A 26,851-nucleotide genomic window follows, 5' to 3' on the forward strand; every position below is an offset into this window, starting at 1 on the left:
GGGTGGGAGGTCTGTAGTAGACCCCCACGGATTTTAACCCAGAGGGTCTCCAGTTGTCCACCCTGGTCACCAACATCAGCTTTCAGGGATGCGTAGCTTTCCTTATCCTAGAGAGCTACACCCCCTTAAAGGGCTGGAGCTGGGGTGGGTGGAACAGCCATGGGGGAGGCTGGGACAGCGGGGGAGGTTGGGGGGCTCATGCAGAGCCCCCCCACATGGCGTGGGGCAGTGGGGGGCAGCAGGAATTGCCCCCCCACCCAGCAGCACCCAGTGAGTGGGGCTTTTCTTTAAAGCACCAGGAGCTGGGGTGGGCAGGGGAGCTGGGGGGCTGAGGGAGCAGGCAGGGGATGGGGCCTGGCAGGGGTCCACCCGCCCCCTACTTACCAGCTCTAAGTCCGGCTCCAGCTCCCTGTTGCAGCAGACGGGGACTGCCTGAATCATCAAAGCTCTCCGAATCTTTTCCGAAAATTTGGAGAGCTTCGAATTGATTCGGATCTTTTTACTGGTCTCCTGCTTTGGCCACTGAATTGGGCCAAATCTCCTTCAAATTGAATCAGCACCTGAAGCTTCATGCAGCCCTAATGAGCAACATGCAAGAGACACCACAAGTTACTGGAGAAGTACCATCAACACTACTGGTGGAAGATTCTTTGAATCCAGTGGGAAGACAGATGCACCAACATTAACGTTCTCTCACAAGCAAACACCATGAGCATCGAGGCAATGATCATCCAAAATCAACTTCATTGGGCTGGCCATGTCATCTGGATGTCTGACTCTAGACTCTGAAGCAAGTATATTCTCCCAGCTCAGTCAAGGCATACATTCAAGAGGAGAGCAGAGAAAGTGCTTTAAGGACATCCTCAAGGCCAACTTGAAAAAATGCAATGTTGACATCAACTCATGGGAGACTATTACCCCAAATGGAGGAAGTCTCTGCTGTAAAGATCTCAGTACTTTGAAACCTTACAATGACAACAGGAGACTGTTGTCTGTTTGGTGGCTCAGGGGCCTGGGTGCTGAACTGCCAGCTGAAAGGTTGTGAGCCCAAAGATCAGTGTGGGCATCTCAACTTCAGCTTGAAAGAGCAGCTGTTGTGGGTTTTGGAACTTTTAGTTACCTTCTGAGGCTCCTAGTGTGTCATGACCGAATTAAGAATCCAGAGCCACGCACCCCACATAGAAATGCACTTGAGTTGCATCAGTCTGTTGATCCCAGATAGGTCTTATCAGCCATCTTCAGACCCACAGATAAGACAATCAAGGAAGACAATCATCCTCAACTGCGAGAGATTGCTGAAGAAGAGTTGCTTTCAAAATATATTCAAGTTAATTTTCTCTGTATGGTGCTTGGATGCCAATACATTGATGGGCACATTGCCAGGGAGAAGGAACTTCTCTACTTTCAGAACAATTTTAGTGGCAGTAGGCTTTGGTCATAGAACAATGACACTACTATGATATCAGATTTCAGCAGAGCAGGGTCAGATATTGAAGTAGTCAGCATCTACTATGGTGCCAGTTTCTCTGAAGAATTGAGTATCTTGTAGATCCCAATGTCATAGTAGTTGCTGTTTAAGCCTCAGTACCCAAAGTGATTCGTTTTTTTGAAAATCTAGTTCTTTGTTTTGAAAATCTGGCTCCATATTTAGGTGCCTAAATGAAAGTAAGCTTTTTGGAAAAACTAGCTTCTTTTGTGGTTGACTCAGTAGGTTCTTAACGTTTAACTTTTGAAATGTTTTAAAGTATTATACAGCTCCCAGAGTTCCTGTTTTAGAAATGTTTGAAGCATTAGGATCACAGAAAAATGTGATAGGAAATAGAGTGACACCCCAATCATAAGCATGGCAGAAATTCATAGCCAAGCAAGCATTTTGTGTGCTGGAACATAGTGAGCATCATGACAGTTATAATGTGCAAGGTGAAAGGAGAGACATGCATTCAGTTTGTGATTGCATTTTTGATGGTCACAATTCTAAGAGAATACTACTTGCCCAGCATGAGCCTTTCCTGTAAATAAATCTGCCTCTCACTGAAGCTTCAAAATACTCTTTCACTGTTTTATACTTGTCTTACATACTTGTGTGTTTTCTAGTCACAGGTAAAAATTCAGTATTATAATTAATTATTCATTTTTGTAAAGAATTTTAAGTTCAAAATCAAATTTGCAGTTGTTTCTAGTTTTTTCACTGGTCAGAGAGAGACAGTTTACTGTGAGGCTTGGGTGTGACTGCTGGCATGATATTTGGCTACCTGAGGAAGGCTGCAGACATCCGTCTCCCTCCTCCTGCCAGGCTCCTGAGTTATAGTCACAAACACAGAGCTTTAGATGGACACATTTCAGTTAAATTATTTTCTGCCTTCTCACAGCACAGCATAAGCTTCTTAAACTCCAAACTCCACTGCCAAGGATGGAGTGGTTTCAAGAGTGCTGAAATTCCAAAGGGACTTTTCTCATTCTAATTAGAGAGTTACTACTTCATACTCCATGTAGCTATATGGCATTATCAGTCGTTTCAACCCTTCATTACTTTCACAGTTTGACAGGAGACTAAATGCAAGTATTTGTTTGGCTAAATATATTCAGTTCTGTAGAGACAAATTCATTTTAAAAATCTAGTGGGCAAGGCAATCTTTAGTTTTAATTGAATTGCAGTCAAACTACAAAATATTAATTAGTGTTATATAGAGTGTTTATGTCTTGCTCTCTGCTGGACAGTGTAAAGGCATTGAACAGAAATCTGGTGTACTTCTCCAAAAACAGACTTCCTAATGCAATCTAGAAAAGGAAGGAAGTGTCTTAGTTCTCATCTTGGACTCAGTGGGCGCTTATACATGTGACATGGGTGCGTCTATACGTGCGCTTTACTGCAGAGTTGACCAGTTAGCTCTGCAATAAAGCATCACCATCTACATGTGTGCTCCTACTGGGGTGCAGTAAATTAATTAACTCCAGTGTAGTATAGTACTGACTAGGACAAGTACTATCCTATGGCAGAGTTATTTAGTGCACCTAAACACATGTGTAGTCAGTGACTGGGGCAGGCTGGGGCATGAAGGTGTTATACTGTGTGCAGTACTGTACCTAGGCTCTTGGCAGTGCCGGGTGAACTTTTACTATTGGGCCCCCCTTCACCAGAGATAATGATAATAATAATTGGACAATGGAAACAAGTTTACCATTTTCAGGCCCCTTTTCTGTCTGGGCCCTAGGCAGCTGCCTGGTTTGTCCATGCCTGTGTCCTCCTCTCAGTGTGTGGGCTGCCTGCTGGTTAGCTCTGCACTGTAGCACCCTTGTGCCCCAGCCAGCCCCTCTGCAGCACACTGAGCTCGGATGGAGTAGCTCTGGCTGGCAGGCTGACCTCCCTGGCCTCCTGCCAGCCAAGGCTGCGCTGCCCTGGCTCAATGTGCTGCAGTCCCGGGCACACATGTAAACCCTGCACCTGGGAGCAATAAACTCCAGCGTGAACTGTGCTGGATGTACCCAGTGACAGGAAAGGTAAATACTTGTTTTGAGATGCTGGCTGCGACAGGAAGGAACTTTATTTCCTTTGTCCTGACCTCAAAAATCTATGAAAACAAATATTTGGTAAGATTTTATGCCATCATTGCACTCACACTGGACAACCCCAAAGTTGTTCCTTTACCCTGCTAACTGGGAGAGAAATTGAACACTGAAGAAAGGGCAATAAAGGCCTGGCAATAGTGTATTTCAGTGAAGTTGGAAATACCCTACATCACAACAGAACTGACAGTTGCTCACACCCTGGATTCCATGATTACTGTTATAGATAAATTCCACAAGCTTTTTTTTTGTTCCTTGTGAAGGAGTGGAATGTAAAAAAAAAAAATCTCATATAAAAATAGCTCCTATGTGGAAAAGCATAGGCAGGTGACTGTGCCGGGTCTTCTCCTGCATTAAGGAAATTGGTTTCAGGTGGAAGATTACTGCTAGAGTGGTAAATTTCACTGTAGCTATGGGTAGCACTGAGATTATTCTAAGATTCCTAAAGAAACAAGCTATATTATTCTGGAAGGCTGTCTATAATTATTGCTAGTAATTAGGATGGAGTTTTTAGTCACAGTTTTGGAGAGAGGAGAGGAGAGGAGACCTCTGATTTATACAAAAGGAGAAAGAGTATTCCATGATGAGTAAAGTTGCATGTTACTACTGACTACCTTTTACCAAAAATCTGTAATGGCTTTTTAAATTAAACTTTAATAACTTTATAAATAAAAGCTATGGCTCAATTGAGATCTTATTTTAAACATGGGAAAAGTGGCCATTTTTCAAAACCTATGCAATGTCCTATAACTCTGAGGTGTATTCATCTGATCATTCATACATATTCAAAGTCTCAGTGTCTCCATGTCAGTTAATAAATTTACAAAACAGGTATACAATGAAATAAAATTAAATATAATATTATTATTATTATTATTAGCTAAATGCTGTTTTTAACATTTATGCCGAAACTTCAGATCCTGTCTAGTGACTGTCTTAAAACCCATGTGAGTTCTCAGATTGATCCGTACCATGGCAGGGAGTAACACAGAATCATCAGCTTAAATATTAGTCTGCATCTGAAATGCTCTTTTCATACTTTGGAAAAAAAATATCACCTGTGTGTTAAATGATTGGAGACAGAGACAGTTGTAGTTAGGAGCCTGATCTGTCTTAGATGATCTCTAGGATTCAAGTGTGACATTTTAACTATAGAAATACTTATAAAGTACTTACATGCGTCGGAAGGTCGTTCGAATATCCATATCTCCAGCTGCTGGTGCTTCTAGTATGGCATGCAAAGGAAAAGGGGAGCAGGAAAAGAGTTCTAAGTGTCGCATGAATGAGACATGGTGGTTTTCCTTTTTAAGCCATTTTGGTTTCAGACATTTTTTTCAAACTTTTTTATTTTAAATATCATTTCAGGCCAAATTTTAAAAGGTATTTACACAATTGCCCTCATTGAATTTACCCTACATACCTGCAAAAATATGCCCTAGTGACTGGAACCCAATGGTTAATACAAGGGGGTCTGAATTTTATCTCAGGGTGGGAAATGCATCTTAATTTCTTGATGCTTCAATTACCTGTCTCTAAAATTTGGCTGGAATACTGACCTCACAGAAGGTCACCTAGGAAGTTAATGCCATTTGTTTGTTTGCCCCATTACCCATCAAGGTTGCCAGTACAGAAATAGAGGGGGTGAGTAGCAGGGATGTTAACTCCCTGGGTTCTGAAGCTGGGCTGAAACAGTGGTTTGGGCAGCTGTGGGGATTACTACCACTGCTTGCAGGTCCTCTGGCTCATGGGAAGCCCTGCCAACTTGATCCAGCTTGCAGGAAGCCCTGCAGTCCAGATTCAGTTCATGAGGCTTTAGCAGAATACCTAACAAGCTTGACACCCCTACTCTAGCAGAAAAGAGGAGTTAGGGTTGATGACATTTGCACTGTTTTAGCAAAATTCTTGGTAACTTATTTCACAGTAAATATAAATTGATAGATAAATATATTTCCTTTAATCACTGGTAAGCTTTTACAATGCACCTGTTTTCAGGGCAACACACTAGTAAGTGCTTAGCATAAACATCTTGTAAAGTTAGGCAGCTAATCTTCTGGCAATTTTCTAGTTCCAGAAGCTTCTGCAGGGCTTAAATTTGACAGGAGGCAAGGAAGTGATAGGAGTATCAATCTTGAACTTTTCTAGTTTTTTTTTCCTCTTTTTTTTCATATTTCCACACTGAGGAAATATGCCTTTGGCAAGTTCGTTTATTCTCAGCATTCTTTCTAATTTTACTGATTTAAATGCTCATGAAAATATGAGATTGAGGTTAGGATAAAGCCAAAGATAATGTAGAATAATCTTCCCCTGATCTCTTTATGTTGATCTTTCAATGCACCTCAGTTCTGGTCTGAATTACACTATACTGTTCTTTCCTCAGCCCACAGCCCTGCCATTACATCTCTGTTCTAATCTGTAGCATTTCTACCATCTTAGGCTGGGTACAGACATTACACTTAACATGCATTAAATGTGCAGAAAGTACTTTAAAGCCATAACAGAACAGATGTTCATGGCACTTAAAGCACTTTAAAAATGGCAGATCGTGCTCTAAGTTAACCCTTGGTGGATGTGCTATCAGACTAAAGTGCTTTAGGTTAGAGCACTTTTTTGAACATAGATGCCACATCCATCATGTGTTAAGCTAGGTCACATTTGCTAGCATCCCAGAGGCCCCTTGCAGGGCAGCGTGCTCACCTCTGGCAGAGCTTGCCTGTTCTGCCTGTGCCAAGCTGGCCCCACCCCCTCAGCTGTCACTTACCTGAGTCACTAACAGCTTCTGATCCCAGTGAACCATGAGACACAGCCTGACTGGGGGGGGGGGGGGGGGGGGAGGGGGGGGGAGAAAAGCTGGGAAGGGGGTTTCTGTCCCTGCAGCTGCCCCAGCCCCATAGTGCACCACAGCCCAGCCAGAGGGGCTTCTTTCCCCCAGCTGCAACAAGCAGCAGTAGCACAAGTTTCCTGCACTGCTTTTCACCATGCCAGGAACTCTGGAGGCAGTGGGAGGCGGGGTGTGGTAGAAAAGGAGGCCCTGCTTTGGTGTGGGCCCAGCCTTGCCCCCACCAGAACCCAACCTGGGAAATTGGGGGGGGGAGGCTACCCAGCAGGGGACTCCTTTCCCACCACCCCCTCCCAGAGTGCAAAAAGTTGTGTAGGGAACTTGCGCTGCTGTTGCTGGCTCAGTTGGGGGAAAGGAACCTCCCTACCATGAGAGTTTCCCACAACTTGCTGGTTGAGGTCTGAGGGGGGGCTCCCTTCTCCCCTGCCACATGGGCCCCCTTTTTCCCCCACCTGCTGCTGACAGTCATGGGAAGCATACGGGAGTGCCTCCTGCCTGCTGGCCTTGGCCAGTGCAAACAGGCACTGAGCTCTGCCCCTACCCCACCAAACAGTGCATATGTGTTCAGTTGGAACACACTCTAACTTATAGCACTTTAAGTAAAGTGCGATAGAAAGCTTTCTGCCAGGGGCTTTTTGAATATCTGTATTTTGTCTTGGGCTCACACAGCTCTGCCAGTATCTGAAACATACACCCTCTACTGGTGGCTGCTCTATGTAAAGGAAAAAGGTTGCTCTGTATGGAGCAAAGAAGAGTGGGGCCAAAACCTAGCTTGGCAAGGTATTAAAAAAGTTACAGTGCTGAAAATATTGGCTTACCATTGACAATGAGGTTGAAGTTACAGCTATCAAACTTGTCTTTGGTAGACACCTCACATCTGTACCCCCCTGCATATGTCATTTTTGCATCAATTATTTGCATTTCAAAAATATAAACCTAGAAAAACAGACCAACCCACAAAAGGAAATTAGAAAAATAAAGGATAAAAGGATGCTTGCAGACATAACTCCCGCCCCCCCAAACAAACAAAAATCTGGTGCTTTACTTTAAACTTGGTGCATTCCCATGCTGAGCCCCACGCACACCCAAAAGAGGCAGCGCGTTACTTCAACCCAGCTCACCTGACATCTGTAGAGATTGGGCACTTTAGTAGGGCTTTTTTGGCACTTTAATAGTTGACTGAATCAGCTGATGTGCCCAATCTTTACGGATGCTGCAGAGCTGAGTGGAAGTATTGTGCGGCTGCTTCCAGTAAAGTGCGGGGCTTTTTGTTTTTGTTTATAATGTCTGCAAGCAGCCAAAGAGATATATAGAGATAATACAAATATAGCAAACTAGAACATGAAGAGTGATAGCCAAAAAGTGAAACATAATATAACTCTCCATCCACTGAAAAATCAGTTTATCTCCAGCATATGCAACTCTGACCTTCTCTAATGCCAGGCTACATTGTTGCCAGAAAGCTTACTTTTCTCAAATCAAAGTAAAATGGCTGAAGGACATTATCAGTACACGTTTTCTAGAGGATGACATGTTGGTAGCAGTAAATTCTGCTGTTCTAACTGGCAGCTGCTTACATACAGCAACACAGTCATCAGATGCAGTAACTGCATGAGTAGCTTCAACAGGAACAAAACCTACATCTCCAGAAAATATATGTCTATCTATGGCTAATGCAGCAATTCCACCAATTCAGTTAGCAGGATTAATTTATATACAGACATGTCTATTATATTGCATCCAGTAGAGAGCAGTATTGATGCACATAAATAAATGAATATATTTAAAAACTAGGTTAGAACATTCTCCTTAGAGAGGAAGAAACTACTGGCTTCTTTGTGTTCCAGCTATCTGTTTTTGGGCAAGAGATCACACAGTACAAAGTAATTTTACTGTAAAAATGGACTTTTTGTTATTTGTGATAGTTACTTTGTTTCCATGCCTAAACCAATTTCTTTTCTAGTGGGTGGTTGTCTGAACATTTCTGTAATGATAGTTACACAATAAGAACACAGAAATTACCATATTAGATTTGCCACAAGGGTCAGTTTAATTTAATATCCTATTGCAAACAATAGCTAGTAGAAGTACTTGAGAAGAAGGTACAAGGAACCTGGCAGTAGGCAGTTATGAAATAAGCTGCCTACAAGAAATTTTTATTCCTAACACCCATTAGTTAAAATGTAGTTTATATGCTGAAGCATGATAGTTTATACCCTTTTTAAAAAATCATGTTTTTTAATCCTTATTATTATTATTATTATTATCATCATCATCAGTCTGGGTGTTATTCACTGCTACCATTCATTATAACATATTTAGTTGAGGAAGTCTTTATCTTCCAAATCCTTTATCATTTCCTCATGGGCACGAACAGTGATGGTATTTGTTTAGTGCCTCTGTTTTGTCTAAGTCCTCAGGATGTATCTGTATCCAGGACTAGAATAGTGTACACAATTTGGGGCAACTTATTAACATGTTGATACTAGGAAAAGCTCCCTCTCTCCAAGTAAAAAGTTAGTGGTTACCAAGAACTCTGCTTTAGTGGTTGTACCTTGTTGTTTCTATCATAGTGGTCATGAAGCTGGAGATGGGTCCCCACTTTGTTTCCCAAGTTCATCCATTTTCCCTTGAACCATTTTACTGATGGCTTCTTCAGTAGGCTGGCACCTGCCACAATGGCAGTAAATGTGATGTTTCCACCTACAAAAATGGGTTTTAAGAGGAGACTCTAAGTGATGTTTAGTATTTCTGTAACAGTACTGCTATTATATGATATGTGACAAGATAAATATAGATTCACATAGTAGGTGCAGTTTACAACATTGGTTGGGTCAGACCATGTACTTACCAACAGACACTTCTCCATCTTGAGGCCGGGTCACAAAGAGCCCAATAAGATCCAGAGGTAGTTCTGGCTGAATTTCACTAGTTGGAACTGAAATAAAAATGTGATATTTACTATTGCTTTCTGCTTTTGCCTCTGTCCTAACCTGTGCAGAGAATCCTTTACATCAGTTCAGTGTTTCTCACATCATTCTTCTCCACTCAGATATTTTCTGTTCCTTTGAAGCTTCTTTTTCCCATTTCAGTGAGGACTATCACTTGTGGTCATCTTCAGCTACTGTTCCCTGCACCATTGCTGTTGGGATAACCTGCTCCTATTCTTTCTTTCAGTGCATGAACTATGGTTCGCCCCACCATTAGTTCTTTTTACCTGATTTCTGGATACTGTCTGGTGGTGGTGGAGGTGAATCTGGAACAGCTGGAGCAGAGTCTGCGTCTAAGACAGCTGAGGCAGAAGAAGCTTCAGTAGGAAGGACTGCTTCAGACTTTTCTGGAAAGAAAGGCAAAGCAAGGTTAGAGAAAGCCATATTATTATTGGCTATACCTGAGAAAGTTATGCAGAGTAGCCTTCCAATACTGAACATTAAGAAATACACAGGGATCAGCTATTTTCTTGTACAGCTTAGAAAGGGACTTCTCTTTCATTCTGCTCTCTTGTTCTACTGCTTTGAAATGGCACTTGTAACACTGCAGGAGTAGGCATCCCTTCCTATCTTAAGTATGGAACTTGGCTGATCAAAGAGCTGGTGTCTGACATTTTAAACAACAGTTTTGACAGGAAGAATTTTAAAGGTCATTTGTTTAATGCTTTTTTATCCTTTGTCTTCTGTGATGTAAGTAAAAGTTAGGATGAAAAACACAATTTTGTTTGATGAACAATTAGCCTATGCATAAGATTTTTTTTTTACTTATTTACGTACTATTTATTTATTTAGCTTAGAATGTATCTGATTCTTTCTCAGACCTGAAGATAGGCATTTTGTGCCCGAAAGCTTGCCTAGCATCTCTCCCAACTATATTGTTGATCTAATAACATATATGACCAAAAATCCCTTGATTCTTGCATATTCCCTGGACCATCGTGACCACAAGAACACTTCTACCCGACTGCTTCTGTATCTTTGTTATTTGTAAGCATGGCTGCTATAACAAGCTCTACCTGGGACTGACTTCAAATACCATCAGAAAACGTTAGCTGGTTAATACACAGCTGTTCACCTTCAAAGTGAGGAAGTCAGCAAGATCACATTACACATCTGTGGCTGCTGGTGAGCTGCAAGATGAAATTTAGTTATTATCTACAGAGTCCTAAGTAGCCTAAAACCAGTCATCCACTCTATTTTTATCTGGAACAGGATATCTCTACAGAGAAGGCACACTGCTAAAAATGCCTAAAAGTGTTTTTAAGATTGTCAGAAGACCTCACAAAGACCACGTTACTGTTAGCAAAATGAACAATGGTAGGAGAAAAAATCTGGTCTGAGCTAAGGCCTTGGAACAGTGTGGACAGAGAAGGAGGTACAAATTTTGACAGAGATTTGTGAACTTTGGGTAAAGGAGCGGGGTGAGGAAAGCTCAAAATGCATTTAGAATGACTGATCTTAATTTATTTTCACTGCCTTTCCCATCTATCCTATTAAAGTATTGTTGTAATAAGATGTCACAAGATATTAGCTGCCTATATCTGAGAGATTTTTCCACTTCCAATCTAAGCTAGTGTCATGCACCCAGATACACTAGTGACACAGAAATGCCTATAATAATATGTAAATTACTCACTGTTGCTGCAAAGTTCCTCTTGAAGCCTGAGCCTTTAGCAAGTGGCTTGCAGGCCAATTAAAGGGAGCACATTAACTCCTTTTATGTATATCTACAACACATTTGAAATAAGTTGTTCACTCATAGAGATTTTATAATAGTTTTGCTATATTTCCTGTTTCTTAAAACTCCACATTCTGGAACCATGGGAGAATCTCAGTTTTTATTAAAAAACTTCATTTCTAGCTTTCAGGGTTGCAGGAAAAACCTTGAAGATATGAACCATAAAAACTAAGAGTGCATGTACATGGGCCTGGAGGCTGCACAATGCACTGCAATTACAGCAATTAATTGAGTCTGCTGGATCATGGTAATTACTGTGCTCCAGCCAGCATCTGTGTCTCGTGTATCAGCATCCCTGCACTTCAAAATGGCAGCGTAACTGCTCTAATTAAAGCATTCCCCTCTTCCCGCCCCTGCAACTCCTGAAGCACATGTCAAAACACCCTAAGACACCAGACAGCAAATCAAAATAAAATAACACATTAATTTTAAAATCTCATGATTTTAAGTATAATTTTCATGGGCCTAGCTCATGATTTTTGAAGATATGGTTGGGAGTACTAAGAAATTATAGTGATCTTAGAGGCACTGTACCTGGTTCTTTGACCTTGAGCTCAAATTTGACCTTGGAACTCCCTGCAATTACAGCATATGTCACATCATCATCTTTTTCAATGTTATTGATAGTCAGTGAATGCTTGTTCCCCTCAGATTTGATGATATATTTCTTGCTTTCAGTAATTTCAGCACCAGCTCGCTGCCACTTCACCTTGATGCCAGCTTTTTCTGTCTCTGCCTCAAACATAGCTGAACCTCCTGATGTTGCCTCTGTTGTCTTTGGCTTCTTGGTAAATGCAGAAACTAAAAAGAGAGAAGGGAAGCATTCACTTCTGTTGTTGTTGTCATTGTTAGAATCAAGTTTTGTGGTTATGATAGCTCTCTGTATCCTTACCTACTTCCTGTCAATTTCCACAGAAAAGTTTGGGAATATCAGACTTTTTACTGACTATTTGTCACTGAAGTATCAAATATTTTTCATGCTATTATAAATGGAGTGGCAGATTAAGCTGGAATGGTTTGAAGATGTTCCCAACTGCAATACCCTGAGGAGGTCAGAAAAACTATATCCTCATCTTTCTCCAGTCAAACTAACATTGCTGCCATGATGATTCCCTAATTCTCTAATTCTTCTAATGCACTTACATATAAAGCTGTCCATTTTGATTTCCCATAGTTTCATTTAGATACAGGATTCATTTAGATGCATCCTAGCTGTATCTACACAAGATACTGAGTGTACAGTAGCCCAAGATGACTGCGCAGTAGCGTCATGTGGCGGAAAGCGTGATGTGACACTATTGTGCAATAGTCATGAGCTACTGTGCAGTACGCATCACAAAAAAGCTGTTCCTTAGCACAACTGCACAGTAATTCCAGTTACTGAACAATCATTTAGTACTTGTTTATACTTATTTATACAAGTTCTAAATGACTGCGCAGTAACACCTGTATGGTCAGCATCTTGTGTAGACATGGCCCCTGTTTTTTTTCATAATGTTGCTATTAAATTGATTGTACTGTAGGGGCATATATAAGTGTTACATTTAGATTGCCCTAACCAAACTTTAGGTGATCTAAATGGCTGGTTGTGCAAGCATTCACAGAGCTTAGGTAACCCCAGAAATGATGAACCAGATCTAAAGTTAGTTCTCGGCAGATAAGGGTTAACCTGGCCTAATGAATGCTTACATACAGCCCCAGCACTGGGAAGCCCAGCCACTCTTCACAGCCTTGAGGCTATGGAGTAGGCTTGTATGAAATTTCTCCTGCAGTTTCGTTTTGATGCTGTTTTGGCTCGTTTTGAGCTTGAAACAGCAAAATTTAAATGAAACAGAGAACTTCGAAACAGCTTAGAAACGAAACAAGGCAAGTCGAAACTTTCGAAATTTTCAAAACTTTTCAAATTTTGAACCTCAAACTGGGCTTGCCTGCAGGGAAACAGAAACTAAAGTAAGGAGAGGGTGGGGAAAGGGGAGAGAAGGGGGGATAGGAGTACTCTTATTATTGACTATGTAATTGGCCAGTGACTGTCATCCTTTCCTCAGGTCCCTTCCAATCCCAGTGCTCTGGTGGAGAGATGGAAAAACTGCATAAAAGGCAGCATTGTTTGAACTGCCCTGCTTTCTGCCTTGGTGTCAGTTGAGTGGGGGCGCACCTTAACACACAGTGTCACCCACCCATGTCACAAGTTTTTGCCTGTCAGCAGCTAGAACTGCAAGGCCCCAGAACCCAGACTCCCCCTGCACCTATCTCCTTGACAGCTGGCAGGCTTCATGGCCACAGCAGGAGCTAGCATGCCTGCAGTTTTCACCCTGTCAAACCTTAACACACACACACACACAGTGTCACCCATGTCACGAGTTTTCCTTGTCCGCAGCTTGAGGTGCAGTTTCCCTGAAACCCCTGGACCTATCTCCTTGAAACTTGGCAGGCTTCATGCCCTCAGAAGGGGCTACTATTCTTGCAAGTTTCATCCAAATCAGGCCAGAAATGACAAAGTTATAGGCTGTTTTGAGCTTCCCCATTATAGCCTATGGGCGAAACATTGAAACAGTGTCGAAACAGCAAAACTGTTTCAATGAAATGAAACGGAACAGCAGTTTCGAATCGAAACAAAATTTGAAACAAAACACTGTTCTTTCAAAATGTCAAAACGCAAGTCAAAATGGGACGGTGTCATTTTGCACAGCCCCTGACCAGGCTATTTTTACCCTCCTGACCTGCACACCTGCCAGCCCTCCCAATGTCACCAGCTCTCCCCAGACTTAATTACTGCCAGCTGCCTGTGCAAATGCTTACATGAGACAAAGCCTAACTCAGGTTTAAGCAGCTTTATTTCATTTTTTGATTCCTGTCTATGTAGTTATTAATGCACTGCATGATCAATTTGGGGGTGAAAGTCATTTTAAGCATAAATTTTCACAAGTGATGAAAGACCTACAATGATACTGAAGCGCTTGACTCACTGGGCACCTACACATGTGCTAGGTGTCTGCTCTGATGCATGCTAATTAGCGTACTCCAGCAGTCTCCATGTCACATGTATTTAGCGCCCCCATGCTTCAAAATGATAGTGGGGGCACTTTGAAGCTTGTCAAACAAGCCTTAAAGCATCCCTGCTGCCATTTTGAAGCACAGGACTCTAAATACACATGATGCTTCAGGTGCTTTGATTGGAGCGGCTCTCAGAGTTACTTTAATTAAAGCGCCCCCCCCTTCCACTCTGGAGCATGTGTAAAAGATATCCGCTGATTTCAATGGGAATTATGCACTTAAAGAGGTGTCAGGCATATACATACGTTTGAAAGCATGCACCTAAGCTCTTAGCTAGTAGTTATAACTGGTGGCTTTGAGGTGAATTCTGGCAGGCACCAGTACTCAGTCTAACTACTATACCAAAGGAAGAGCTGAGTGAGTCATTTCTTTGATCTCAAAGGGCACATCTAGATGAGTGCGCGACTGGTTTGAGACACTGCAAGAGGTACGCTAAGAACTAAAAAATGTTCTGCGTGCTGCATATTTGCAGCTCAGGCTCTGAATTTGATACCTGGATTCCCAAGTATCAAAAAAACAAAAAAACCCGAAAAACACCTGGAAAAAAACCGGCACAGAGAATGGTCCTGCAGCATTCCCTGAGACAAGCGGAGGCTGGGTCCTCCAGTAATGCTTTGGCATATGGCCAGAGTATCTCTATGGTCCTTCTGCAGCCCTAGCATGCTGCCTCAGTGTGTGGGGCAAACAGGAGTGGGGCAAGGCTGTGGCATGGCCCCAGGTGCTATCCTGAGTAAGCAGGGACTTGGGGTGGGGAGGCTGTGTGGTTCTGGTGGGGTATGTGGGTATGTCTGTGGGGGGATGTGGGGTGTGTGAAGAGTCATGCGGTGTGGGGGGGATGTGGGGTATATGGGTGGATATGGGGTTTGTGGGCAGTTTTGAGGGAGGGTCACCACACGCCTCCTCCCCCCCCTCCAGTGGTGCTGGCAGCAGCAGCTGACTGGGTTGTGCAGTCTGTACACAGAGAATGGGCCCAGCCCACCCTGACAGAGGCCGCCCTGCTAGTGTGCACCTTTGGACAGGACCAGGAAGACTCCTAACACCTGATCCCCGTGCGAGGCAAAAGAAAGAAAGGGGCCAGGAGGCTTCCCTGGCTGACCACAGAAATCCAGGGCAGCCTAAGGGCCAAAAGGGGAGCACATAAAAAGTGGAAACAGGGAGAGGTCACCAAAGACGAATATACCTCCTCTGCTCGTGCTTGTAGGGAGGCAGTTAGACGGGCCAAAGCTACCATGGAGCTGAGGATGGCAACCCAAGTAAAAGACAACAAGAAATTGTTTTTTAGATATATAGGGAGTAAAAGGAGTAATATAGGGAGTAAAAGGAAGGCCCAGGGAGGAATAGGACCCCTGCTAAATGGGCAGAAACAATTGGTGATGGACAGGGGGGACAAGGCTGAACTTCTCAACGAGTTCTTTGCCTCAGTGTTCCTAAGCGAGGGACACAACAAGTCTCTCACTGGGGTTGTAGAGAGACAGCAGCAAAGCGCCAGACTACCATGCGTAGACCCTGAGATGGTGCAGTCACTTGGAAGAACTGGATGCCTTTAAGTCGGCAGGCCCGGATGAGCTCCATCCGAGGGTGCTGAAGGCACTGTCCGACATCATTGCACAGCCACTGGCGGGAATATTTGAACGCTCATGGCGCACGGGCCAAGTCCCGGAGGACTGGAAAAGGGCCAATGTGGTCCCCATTTTCAAGAAGGGGAGGAAGAAGGACCCGGGCAACTATAGGCCAGCCAGTCTCACCTCTATCCTTGGCAAAGTCTTTGAAAAAATTATCAAGGCTTACATTTGTGAGAGCCCAGCAGGACAAATTATGCTGAGGGGAAACTAGCACGGGTTCGTGGCAGGCAGATTGTGCCTGACCAATCTAGTCTCTTTTTATGACCAGGTTACTAAACGCCTGGACACAGGAGGAGGGGTGGATGTCGTAGACTTAGACTTCAGGAAGGCCTTCGATACGGTATCCCACCCCATACTGGTGAACAAGTTAAGAGGCTGTGACTTGGATGACTACACAGTCCGGTGGGTGGCGAATTGGCTGGAGGGTCGCACCCAGAGAGTCGTGGTAGATGGGTCGGTTTCGACCTGGAAGGGTGTGGGCAGTGGGGTCCCGCAGGGCTCGGTCCTTGGACCGATACTCTTTAATGTCTTCATCAGTGACTTGGACAAGGGAGTCAAATGTACTCTGTCCAAGTTTGCAGATGACACAAAGCTATGGGGAGAAGTGGACACGCCGGAGGGCAGGGAACAGCTGCAGGCAGACCTGGATAGGTTGGACAAGTGGGCAGAAAACAAGAGGATGCAGTTCAACAAGGAGAAATGCAAAGTGCTGCACCTAGGGAGGAAAAATGTCCAGCACACCTACAGCCTAGGGAATGACCTGCTGGGTGACACAGAGGTGGAAAGGGATCTTGGAGTCCTAGTGGACTCCAAGATGAACATGAGCCGGCAGTGTGACGAAGCCATCAGAAAAGCCAATGGCACTTTATCGTGCATCAGCAGATGCATGACGAATAGGTCCAAGGAGGTGATACTTCCCCTCTATCGGGCACTGGTCAGACCGCAGTTGGAGTACTGCATGCAATTCTGTGTGCCACACTTCAAGAAGGGTGCGGATAACCTGGAGAGGGTCCAGAGAAGGGCCACTCGTATGGTTAAGGGCCTACAGACCAAGCCCTACGAGGAGAGACTAGAGAAACTGGACCTTTTCAGCCTCTGCAAGAGAAGGTTGAGAGGCAACCTTGTGGCTGCCTATAAGTTCATCACGGGGGCACAGAAGGGAATTGGTGAGTATTTATTCACCAAGGTGCCCCCGGGGGTTACAAGAAACAATGGCCACAAGCTAGCAGAGAGCAGATTTAGATTGGACATTAGGAAGAACTTCTTCACAGTTCGAGTGGCCAAGGTCTGGAACGGGCTCCCAAGGGAGGTGGTGCTCTCCCCTACCCTGGGGGTCTTCAAGAGGAGGTTAGATGAGTATCTAGCTGGGGTCATCTAGACCCAGCACTCTTTCCTGCTTATGCAGGGGGTCGGACTCGATGATCTATTGAGGTCCCTTCCGACCCTAACATCTATGAATCTATGAACCACACGTGGCTCCTGTCCAAAGGCATGTGTTGGCAGGGTAGAGCGGGCTGGGTTGGGCCAGGCCTGTTCTCCATGCCGCTCAGAAGGTGATGCATGGCTGCAGACCTATGCCTATGGCCTAGCTGGCTGTTGCTACCAGCACTGGGGGCTGTGCATCGCAGGGGCTGGAGCAGGGGGGCACGTAGAGGCCTCTCATCAGATCCCTCCACAAACCCTACATCCTCCCTCACACCTACCCATACACCCCACACCACCATCACACTCACCCACAGACTCCCACACCTACCTACATCCCCCCCATACCCACCCACACACCCCATATCCCCCCACACCCCTTCCTACCCCCCTCCTGCAAACTCCACATCCTCCCATCACACACCCATTGTGCCCAGCTGCCAAATAGGATGAGACCTGCTGGCAGCAGCTGTGGCTGCAGGGGCAACAGTCCCCATATCCTGGTTGAGCTCTGATTTTTCTATGATAAAAAAATCAAAATTAAACATCAAAGCATAGAGATATTTAGAAATTATGTTATTATGATGATAGAGGCACTGGTAGGCTTCCAACCTTCTTTAACTTTGTAAATATATCAATAAAACATTACCCAACTGATCAATCTCTGATCTCTCTCTCTCTCTCTCTCTATATATATATAATAGTCTTTTGTTTGAATTGTGGAACAACATGGATTTTGGGATATTTTAAAGAGTACATTTGGGATTTTTTATCAGAGAATTTGCAGTTTTTAAATAGGGAGCACCAGGAAGAGGAGCCTGCACAGGGCTGGCACCTAGGACCCAGCTGAGGAGCAAATGAGGTGGCTGACCTCCTGGCCATTTGGGGCCAGGAGGATATGCTTTGACAGTTCAAAGCAGGCCACCACACTGAGAACATCTTCTAGGTGATAGCTGCCCAGATGGCAGGGTGGGGGCACACATGGCAGCAGTGCCGCACAAAAGCCAACTGTGCAGCCATTGCCCGCTGGCAGCTGGCCCAGAGGTGCAAATGGCTCTGCTACTGTGCCATGCCACAGCCTAGGCATTCATGTGGTCCCCGTCCAGTTCTGGCAGGTGTGTAGACATGGGGCTGCAGGTCCAAGGGGGAAGATGCTGTTGCAGGTGGCAGCAGGCCACAGCCGGGCAGCAGCCCCCACTGCCAGACTGCTACAGTGGGTAGAGGGTACAGGGGCCACTCTAGGTTAGGGCTGCTGCAGCAGTTCAGCTGGCACGGGGGGCTAGTATCTCCCATATGGCAACTGGCCAGGCCTCAGAAGCTCGAGACCAAGTAGCTCTAAGCTGCTCACCAGGGCAGCTTTTTATATTGCTGGGGGAAGCACAGGTACTGGCCCCAGGCTTCAGCTCCCCCTGGCTGCAGATCCGAGAGGAGCTTGGTAGGGTCAGTTTGTCCCAGGTGGCACAACTTGCCCCACAACAAAGTGCATGTTCAGGCATGTGTGCTGAGGCAAAAATCTCTGGCACAAATTTGTGCTGCTCCTATTTGAGCTTCTGCAAGTGCATGTTCCTGCATGCATGGACACAACCAAAAAGCACATACCAAGGATCTAAATAACCAGAAATTTCCTTGTCTCAAAACTGTGACTCTAGAACTCTCATTGTCATTTTGTAACAAACTGAAATAAATGTAATTAACTATCCCTCTAGGTACATGTATTTAACACACAATTATCTTCTAAGAACTTTTTTTCATGTTAAGGTTTAGAAAAACAAACAAAATTTAAGTAGTGACTTCTTTCAGCCTTAAATTTCTCACATACAATGTGATTACGGTTGCTTACTATTTGGAAATTATACTTTGGTTAGCTGGAAAATATCAGCAATTTAAAAAGTGAATATAGGAATCTTCATACAGAACAAACCAGGGCCATCTATGCCAGGATCTAGTCCTCCTACCATACCAGAGTGCAAATGGTACATCTAGGCTAGGGACAGAAATTATATATAAACCAGTATAAGTGATTGGAAACCAGTTCAAATCTGTAACACAACAGAAATTCAGTGCACATAAGCTGCTTTCAAAATGGCGAAAATTGGTTTAAGATAAACCTGGATGGATGTAGTATCAGACTTAATTGATTTAGATTAAATCAGTTTAATGAACTTCTGTTCCAGATCCCATCCAGATTCAAGTTAACTCACAGTCCCCAAGCATCCCTGGATGCTTTGCACCTTCCCCAGAAACCTCCCCTTGAAGGATGAGCAGGCTAGCCTTGGCCCAAGCTGTTTGTTCCAGGGGAGCAGGGAGGTGTGCTCTAGCACTCCCTGGCTTCTGGCCTGGGCCACTGCAGGCATGTTGCTGCATTTCTAGAATCTAAAGTGAATGTCTGTTCACTTGCTTATCAGTTCAATCTACACAGTGTAGACTAACCTGCAAAGACTGAACTGATTCAGCCTTGGACTTTTTAACTCTCTGGACTTAGCCCTAATGCCCACTTCCTACTGTACCAGAATAAATCCACAGTTCCCTTAGTCTTTCTATTTTGTCTTTGATATAACCTGTGTGCAATAATTCTGTGGGAGAGGTAACACTGCTCTAATAGTGACCCTTGTACATTTCTTCCAGACAAAGTAAATGTGGATGCTAGTCTGTATTCAGATACACAGTAAATATCTGATAAATCAAAATATTTTGTTTACATGATGCCTCACTTAAATGAACTGTTTTGGACAAAGTTGAGAATTAATTTTAAAAAAAGTGATTAAGATGAAATTGAACATGTATATCAACAGATGATTAATTTTGGTTCACCCACAAACCCGAACTTAGAGTATGTCCTGATTTAGACCCTTGCCAGTTTTAGTCTTCCTGAGGATCTAATTTTACTGAAATGACTTCAATTTGTTGGTATCCTGAACATTTATTTAGAAATTTGTGGTGTTCTTTGATTCAAAGTTAGAACTTTTTGTATATATTTTGGCATTAGTGAAATCTCTATCATTTGTTGATTCTGGGTCATACTTTGACTACCTTTTACTAAACCATTGTTACTGGCCTTGCTCTATCATGTGTTTGTAAATTCTTCATAATTACATTGCATGTTGAATTATCTCCACTTTTTGCATGTCTTTTGTTTCTTTTTCACTTGGGCAAGTGAATATTAGTACATTAGTTTGTCCAAAAGACAACAATAAATCTGAGAATTACCTTTAAACATTTTATACTATTTTTAAATATAAGGAGATGGGTATGTAAAGTACTCTAAGAAGTTTAGGTTGTATGCATATTCAAGCATGTGCATTACTTACTATAGCTGATCCTTTGCAAATAATGCCATCTGTCCATTTTGCAATATCTAGAAACGTCCCAGATTCTTTGCTAGCGTAATGTAAATAGTGGCGTTGCACAGCAAAGAATTTGACCAAAACCTTTGTACAATAATAATGATTTGCATCTTTTTTTCAAAGGATTTCTAACTGATGTACAAACCATAATAAATTACACATGACTTTCAAGCATTTTTTTAAATGAGGTTTACATTGCATTTTCCCTCCTCTTGTTATTAGGGAGGTCTGAAATGTGGTTTGTCTTTTTGTTTTTACATGTTATCAACTTGATAAAAAAAGAAACTGTTTTGCAGTCTTGACTATAGTAGGTTTCACTGAATTTCCATTGTAATTCTTAAGCATTTTTACTTCCATGAACGGATGAAAACTTGTGCATGCTTCTTTGGGGATGCCCCTGTCCTATTTGTATTATTTTAATTGCTTCTTAGGTCAAACTTGAAAGCATGTATATCCTGGCATGGAGTATGATCCTTCCTACTTGGATGCCCAACATCATGTACTTATCCTCTGATGCAGTATTGTACTGCAGAGGACATAACAGCCTGATACTCAAATGCAGGGTACTATGGATCATTGCACAGAGTTATTTCAAACAGCAGGCTCCACAAACAGAACTCAGAGAGGGTCTGAGGAGTGCTAGACTGCAACACAGTGAGGAGCCAAGTCAGCACTGGACACAACTGCTGTGGTATCTATTACCTGGCTCCTGTCCCCATAGCTCTGAAGATAAAAAGACTCAGAAAAATATTTTTATTACTTAGTGCCAACATCATCAACCATCTGTCTAACTACAAGCGAGTCCATAAATATATTAATTACTTAACAACAATGTGGCCTGTAAGGATTCCAGCCTACAAATAGCAACGTTTCAGGACATGCATCTCTGGCAGTAGGTCTCTCTTCTAGAAACTCTGCAAGAGGATTACGTTTCTTATATTTACACAAGATGACTCAACAGAAACAGACTGTTGGCCAGAACTAAATTCAGACTGATATTTCTTTTCATTACTATTGTAGCAGAAAGCCCCCTTTTCCTCCTGCCTGCAGTTGCTCTCTCCTCCTTGGATATGTTTTTCCTCTTCTACCTTTTCTTCCTTCCTCTTTCTTTCACTTTAAGATAAGGAATTGTGTTTGAAAATTTGTGTGTGCATTTTGAATCTCCCCTTGTATTTTGGTATTTTTATCTATTTGTGTGCCATGGCATTACTTTTGTAGCTTATATTTTATACTCCTTACCTTTCAACTAAATGTTTAGTTTCAGAAGTAAGTTATACATTGTAACAATCTTAACAAGGGCAGGAGTCAAACTGCCGCTTCCCTGTATCAGGCGGGCCCCTGAAAGAGTGAGTGAATCAGTGATTGAATGCATAACACAGTAGCAGGCAGCAATTAACACCTAGGAAAACCGCAGATCAACCAACGGAAGAAATCAATAGAAGATAATGTAGCAACCGGGAAATCTCTAAACGTCACTGCTCAAGGGCTAAAAGCCCTGGTCTGAGTTAATCAACACCGGGGACCAACTTTTGGGATGAATATCTCCAGATGGACTGCTCCCAGAACCCTATTCAAAATTCATCAACAGACTCCCAAACCTGCACGTACATGCGGACGACCCCTGGGGCTGACAGTTGCCATCCAGTAGCCACCGAGGGGGAAGTCCCATGAGGGTCAACGACCCCTGGATTGAGCAAACCTGAAAACTGGGGAGTCACCAAAGTCTGCCAAGGACAGATAAAAAGCAGTGAAAAGTGACCCTCAGCGGTGCCCTCTTGATCTCCAACTTGACCAGCACCCGACCTGTCCAGCCAGAAGGACCAGCTGGCGACCCCCTTCTGGAGGATACCACCACACTGAAAGAAGCCTTGACTGGCCATCGACGGCAGACTCCAGCGCTTGTAGGATAGGTATACCTGACCCTTGTAGCTCGCTACTGTGTGTGTGCATGTGTGGGGGGGGGACCAGCCCCAAGGTTTAAGATTTAACTTCATTACAGTGTTTCAATCCACCTAATAAACCAGAATTTTAAGGATCCTGAGTTGGACATTTGTAACCAACACTGTATCAGACTCCTTTTCCTTTTCTTAACTCCTTAGGGATCTGAATACGCGTGTGGGAGTTTAACGGCAACTATCTCTGTATCCACAGCTTTCTGCCAAAGAAGCAATCCAATTCCCATTTGATGTAAATGGAGATGGTGTTAAGTATAAAAGCTCACCTGAGAAGCTAGATTTGTAAGATTACTTCCTTGAGACCTGAAAATTCAGAGGATCATTTCCATGCATGAGGGGGTCAGAGCCAGTGGGCTGATCATATGTGCAAAGGAAGAAATGGAACATCTCACAGAGAAGGGCTTTGGTGGGGCTAAGAGAAATTGCTGGTGGTGTGAATTACATAGGAGCATTCTTGTCTTCTGTGCTCTTCCCCTTCAGGAAGAAAAACTGGAATAACTGCCAGGAATAGGCAGAGTGGAGAAAAAAACAGTGCTGAATTCTCTGACTCAGTGTTCTCAGTTAGTTTTATCCACTTCACATCTAGTATAGCTGTTACCCTAATTTCTCCCCCTGTTATACCTGCACACTCATACCAATTCACTAATGATTCTGGACTTCCTGCATTCAATCTTACCCATCCTGGCTAAGTACAGACAGTCAAAAAGCCTGAGGCTGAATTGATTCAGTCTTTGCAGGTTAGTCTAAGCTGCAGAAATTAAATTGAAACAGAAGTGAACATTTGGTTCCTCGAAATGCAGCCACATGCCTGCAGTGGCTTAGGCCAGAAGCCAGGGGGTGATAGAGCTCAGCTCTCTGGCTGTGCGTTCACTTCCTTTTCCTGCTGCCCCCCTGGTCTCTGGGATTTGCAGTCCAGATTTACAGCAGTAGGACTCTTCAGGGTTTCTCATCACTTCCTCTTTCTGCTTCCAGGTGTCTCTGGGATTTGTAGTCCACAGTCACAGCCAGTAGTACGTTTGAACAGGGGAAGGGGTATTTAACCCCCCTTCCTGGCCCCAGACCCCAGCCGGGGTTTGCCAGGGAGGGACAGTCCCTCCCTCCTGCACAACTGCAGACTGGGCTGTATCCCCAGCCAGGCTTCCCCCACCCCCTTGTCAGTCAGCCCTCAATGCTCCAGCTAGGGAGCAGAGGGGTGGGGCCAGCCCTGCTCTCTGGAGCAGACAGCACAGCCCAGCCCAGGGCTGCAAAATGCTGGGATGCTGGAGGACCCTGATTTAACTTAAAACAGAAAGGTGTCTGGGATAGAAGTTCCATAAACCAGTTTGACCCAAATCAGTTAAGTCTGATACTAGAGTCAACCAGGTTTATCTTAAATCAGTTTGAGCCCTGAGCTTCTGTTTTGTTACAGGTTTAAACTAGTTTCTGATCACTGAAATCAGTTTATGTATAACTTCTGTCCCTAGCCCCTATCCAACTCCCTTCCTAGTTCAGAACTTCCTCAAGCCCTACCAGCAAAACCCTCTCCCCCTTTATGTACACACATGCTAAGAATCTCTTTTTTTGCCTACTCTTTACCTCTTGACATGTCAAAGCCACACTCAGCTCAGAAGTCCCTCTCCTTTGATACTTCCCATTTCCCAGTGTCTCTTCCCACATAAACGCATCTTTTTAGGCTCCAAATTTCCATCCCCAAGCTCCAAATTTTTTCCCCTCTTACCTTTGACAGTCACCACTACCATGGCAGATCTACATATATCATACATCTCATTTTAACTCTCAGATATGCAAGTTGTTTCTTAGGGATTCCTGTAACTCAGACCACATCCTACTTTCAGTACGGACTCTGGACAGAACAGGGGCTGTGAGCTGAAATTCGGACTGGCAGCCACAAGTAATCACAGTTATGACACCAGCTGAACAAACAGTCAGGTGGCTTCTGTCTCCCCTTCACACTATTTTGTACCTCCCCCTCTCATTCTCACCCCACTGAGTCTCAGAGGGGGAAGGATATTGCCTCCTTACCCCAAGTACTGGGGAGGGGAAAAGGGAAAACATGAACTACTGAAAGCCATGGATGAAAGAAGCTGCTGAAGGGGACAGGGGTGACAACTACTGAAGAGGGATTGATTGTGGTAGCAAAAGCATCCTGAGGAAAACATTGGGATTGGATGTTGATAAGAGGATACAGTTAATGGAGTAACATGACCTATACTGACCTGTCCCCCTTTCTGCAACTGCACTACCTGTGACTTATTTTATTACCTTTTATTGCTCTGACTCCAAGCTGCTTTCAGCTCTACATGGGCCCTTTTTATCCCCTCTTTTTTCCTTATAAGATCATAGGAAAGTAGGACTAGAACAAACCTCATAAAGTCATCTAGTCCAGCCCCCCCATTCAAGGCAGGATCATTCCTGACTAAACCAACCCAGTCAAGTGTCTGTCTAACCTGTTCTCGAAAATTTCCAGGGATGGAGATTCCACAGCTTCTCTAGGTAGCCTGTTCCAATGCTTAATACCCTCATAGTCAGACCTGTCTTTCTAATCTTCAACCTAAATTGCCTCTGCTGCAGTTTGAGGTTATTGCTTCTATTCCTGTCCCCCACAGCTACAGAAAAATGTCTGTCTCCATCGTCTTTATATTTGCCATTCAGGTATTTGAATACTGTTATCAAATCCTTCCACATTCTTCTCTTCTCCAGACCAAATAATCCTAGTTTTTCAGCCTTTCCTCAGAAATCCTGTTTTCCAGGCCTCCAGTCATTTTGTCACTCTCCACCATACTTGCAAACCGATATTTATGGTTATATACACTCTGTGTGTGATTATGTAAGGTAATCATTTGAAATCTTGCATAAAATGTCACACAGACAGCTGCATAAAATTTGGCAATGATGCCAGGCATAAAACTCCCACACTAAAGAACAGAAGAAGCATGGAGCATGTGCATGTAATCTTAGAGAGACCCAGAAGAAGCCTTTTCTTATGTCTCCTCTGTTTCCTGCCTGCTGTTCCTGGCAACAGCTATACTGTCTTCTCCAGGAGTCCAAAATATATGGAGGCAGTATTGGCAGCATGAGCCATTCTACATATTCATGATCTTATTGGTAGAATTTAGCCATATGGGATCCTGATCACCAACTGACCCTGGCTAGTAGTCAGGCTACAAAGTTTACTTCTGATAGTAATTTAGGGAATAATCTTTTCAAACAGGAAATTGAAAAGTACTAAACACATAAACTTCAGGACAAATTTCACAAGAAATACATTTTTTAAGGTCCAAAAAATTATTTCCTTTTTTGCCTTGATCAAACCATGAGTTAAGGATTCTGCTGTCCACCTCCATCACCTAGTTTTCAAACAAGCAGCTTTAGGCCTTCTCCCATGATGCTTCTTATGCTTGGAAAGAGCTTCCTCTTGCCATCTAGAAACCTAACTCATTATTCTCCTTCAGAAATCTCCTTAAACTTTTCTGCTGTGTTGCTCGCAAAAGCATGATAAAGCCTAGTCTGCTAGTTTAAATACAGAGAGTGAAAAAGCCTGAGGCTGAATTGATTCAATCTTTGCAGGTTAGTCTACTCTGCATAGATTGAACTGATAAGTGAGTGAACAGACATTCATTTTTTATTCAGAAGTGCAGCCACATGCTTTCAGTGGCCCAGGCCAGAAGCCGGGGGGGGAGGGAGGTAAGCTAGAGCACACCTCCCTACTCACTAGAGAAGACAGCTTGGCCCAAGGTTGGCCTTCCCACCCTTTGGGGGAAGGGGTTGTGGGGGAGGTGCAAAGCATCCTGGGAAGCTGGGGGACTGTGAGTTAACTTGCATCTGAAGGGGATCTGAAGCAGATGTTCAACAAACTGATCTAACCTAAATCAGTTAAGTCTGATACTACATTCATCCAGGTTTATCTTAAACTGGTTGCAGCAATTTTTAAAGTGGTTTATGTGCACTGAACTTCTGTTGCATTACAGATTTGACCGATTTCCGATTACTTATACCAGTTACTGTGTAATTTCTGCCCCTAGCCCCCCTGTCCTGGGAGCACAGGCTACCAAGATGACCAGTACTATCTAAGGTCCTTGTGCTCGCCCCATGGTGTGCATATATCTATCTGTGATCCCTTGTTTTATATTTAGTCCATCCTGCAAAGAGTTTACAATCTACTTGTTTTGGACTCTTTATACAAGCCCAATGGAGCCTTGGGTCATCTCTGGGGCTCTTAGGTAGCATGATGATGATGATGATAAATGTTAATGAGACAAATTCCTATTTGCTTCAGAAGTTCATGGCCAGTAAAAATGAATGTAAAAATTTACTACAAAAAATGGT

General features: G+C 43.6%; 1 protein-coding gene across 1 annotated transcript in view; it reads right to left on the reverse strand.

The window, feature by feature from the left end:
- MYBPC3 (myosin binding protein C3) overlaps nucleotides 1-26,851 on the reverse strand; it is a 123,324-nt gene that overhangs the window by 89,670 nt on the left and 6,803 nt on the right. The window contains exons 2-8 of the mRNA XM_019477175.2: nucleotides 11,663-11,929; nucleotides 9,618-9,737; nucleotides 9,252-9,338; nucleotides 8,955-9,103; nucleotides 7,219-7,336; nucleotides 4,741-4,789; nucleotides 2,253-2,297 (exon numbers count right to left, since the gene is read on the reverse strand). Coding sequence (XP_019332720.1) covers nucleotides 2,253-2,297; nucleotides 4,741-4,789; nucleotides 7,219-7,336; nucleotides 8,955-9,103; nucleotides 9,252-9,338; nucleotides 9,618-9,737; nucleotides 11,663-11,929 — 835 coding nt within the window. The remainder of the gene's footprint in view (nucleotides 1-2,252; nucleotides 2,298-4,740; nucleotides 4,790-7,218; nucleotides 7,337-8,954; nucleotides 9,104-9,251; nucleotides 9,339-9,617; nucleotides 9,738-11,662; nucleotides 11,930-26,851) is intronic.

This window comes from Alligator mississippiensis, chromosome 2 (assembly GCF_030867095.1).
Source record: "Alligator mississippiensis isolate rAllMis1 chromosome 2, rAllMis1, whole genome shotgun sequence".
Lineage (NCBI taxonomy): Eukaryota > Metazoa > Chordata > Crocodylia > Alligatoridae > Alligator > Alligator mississippiensis.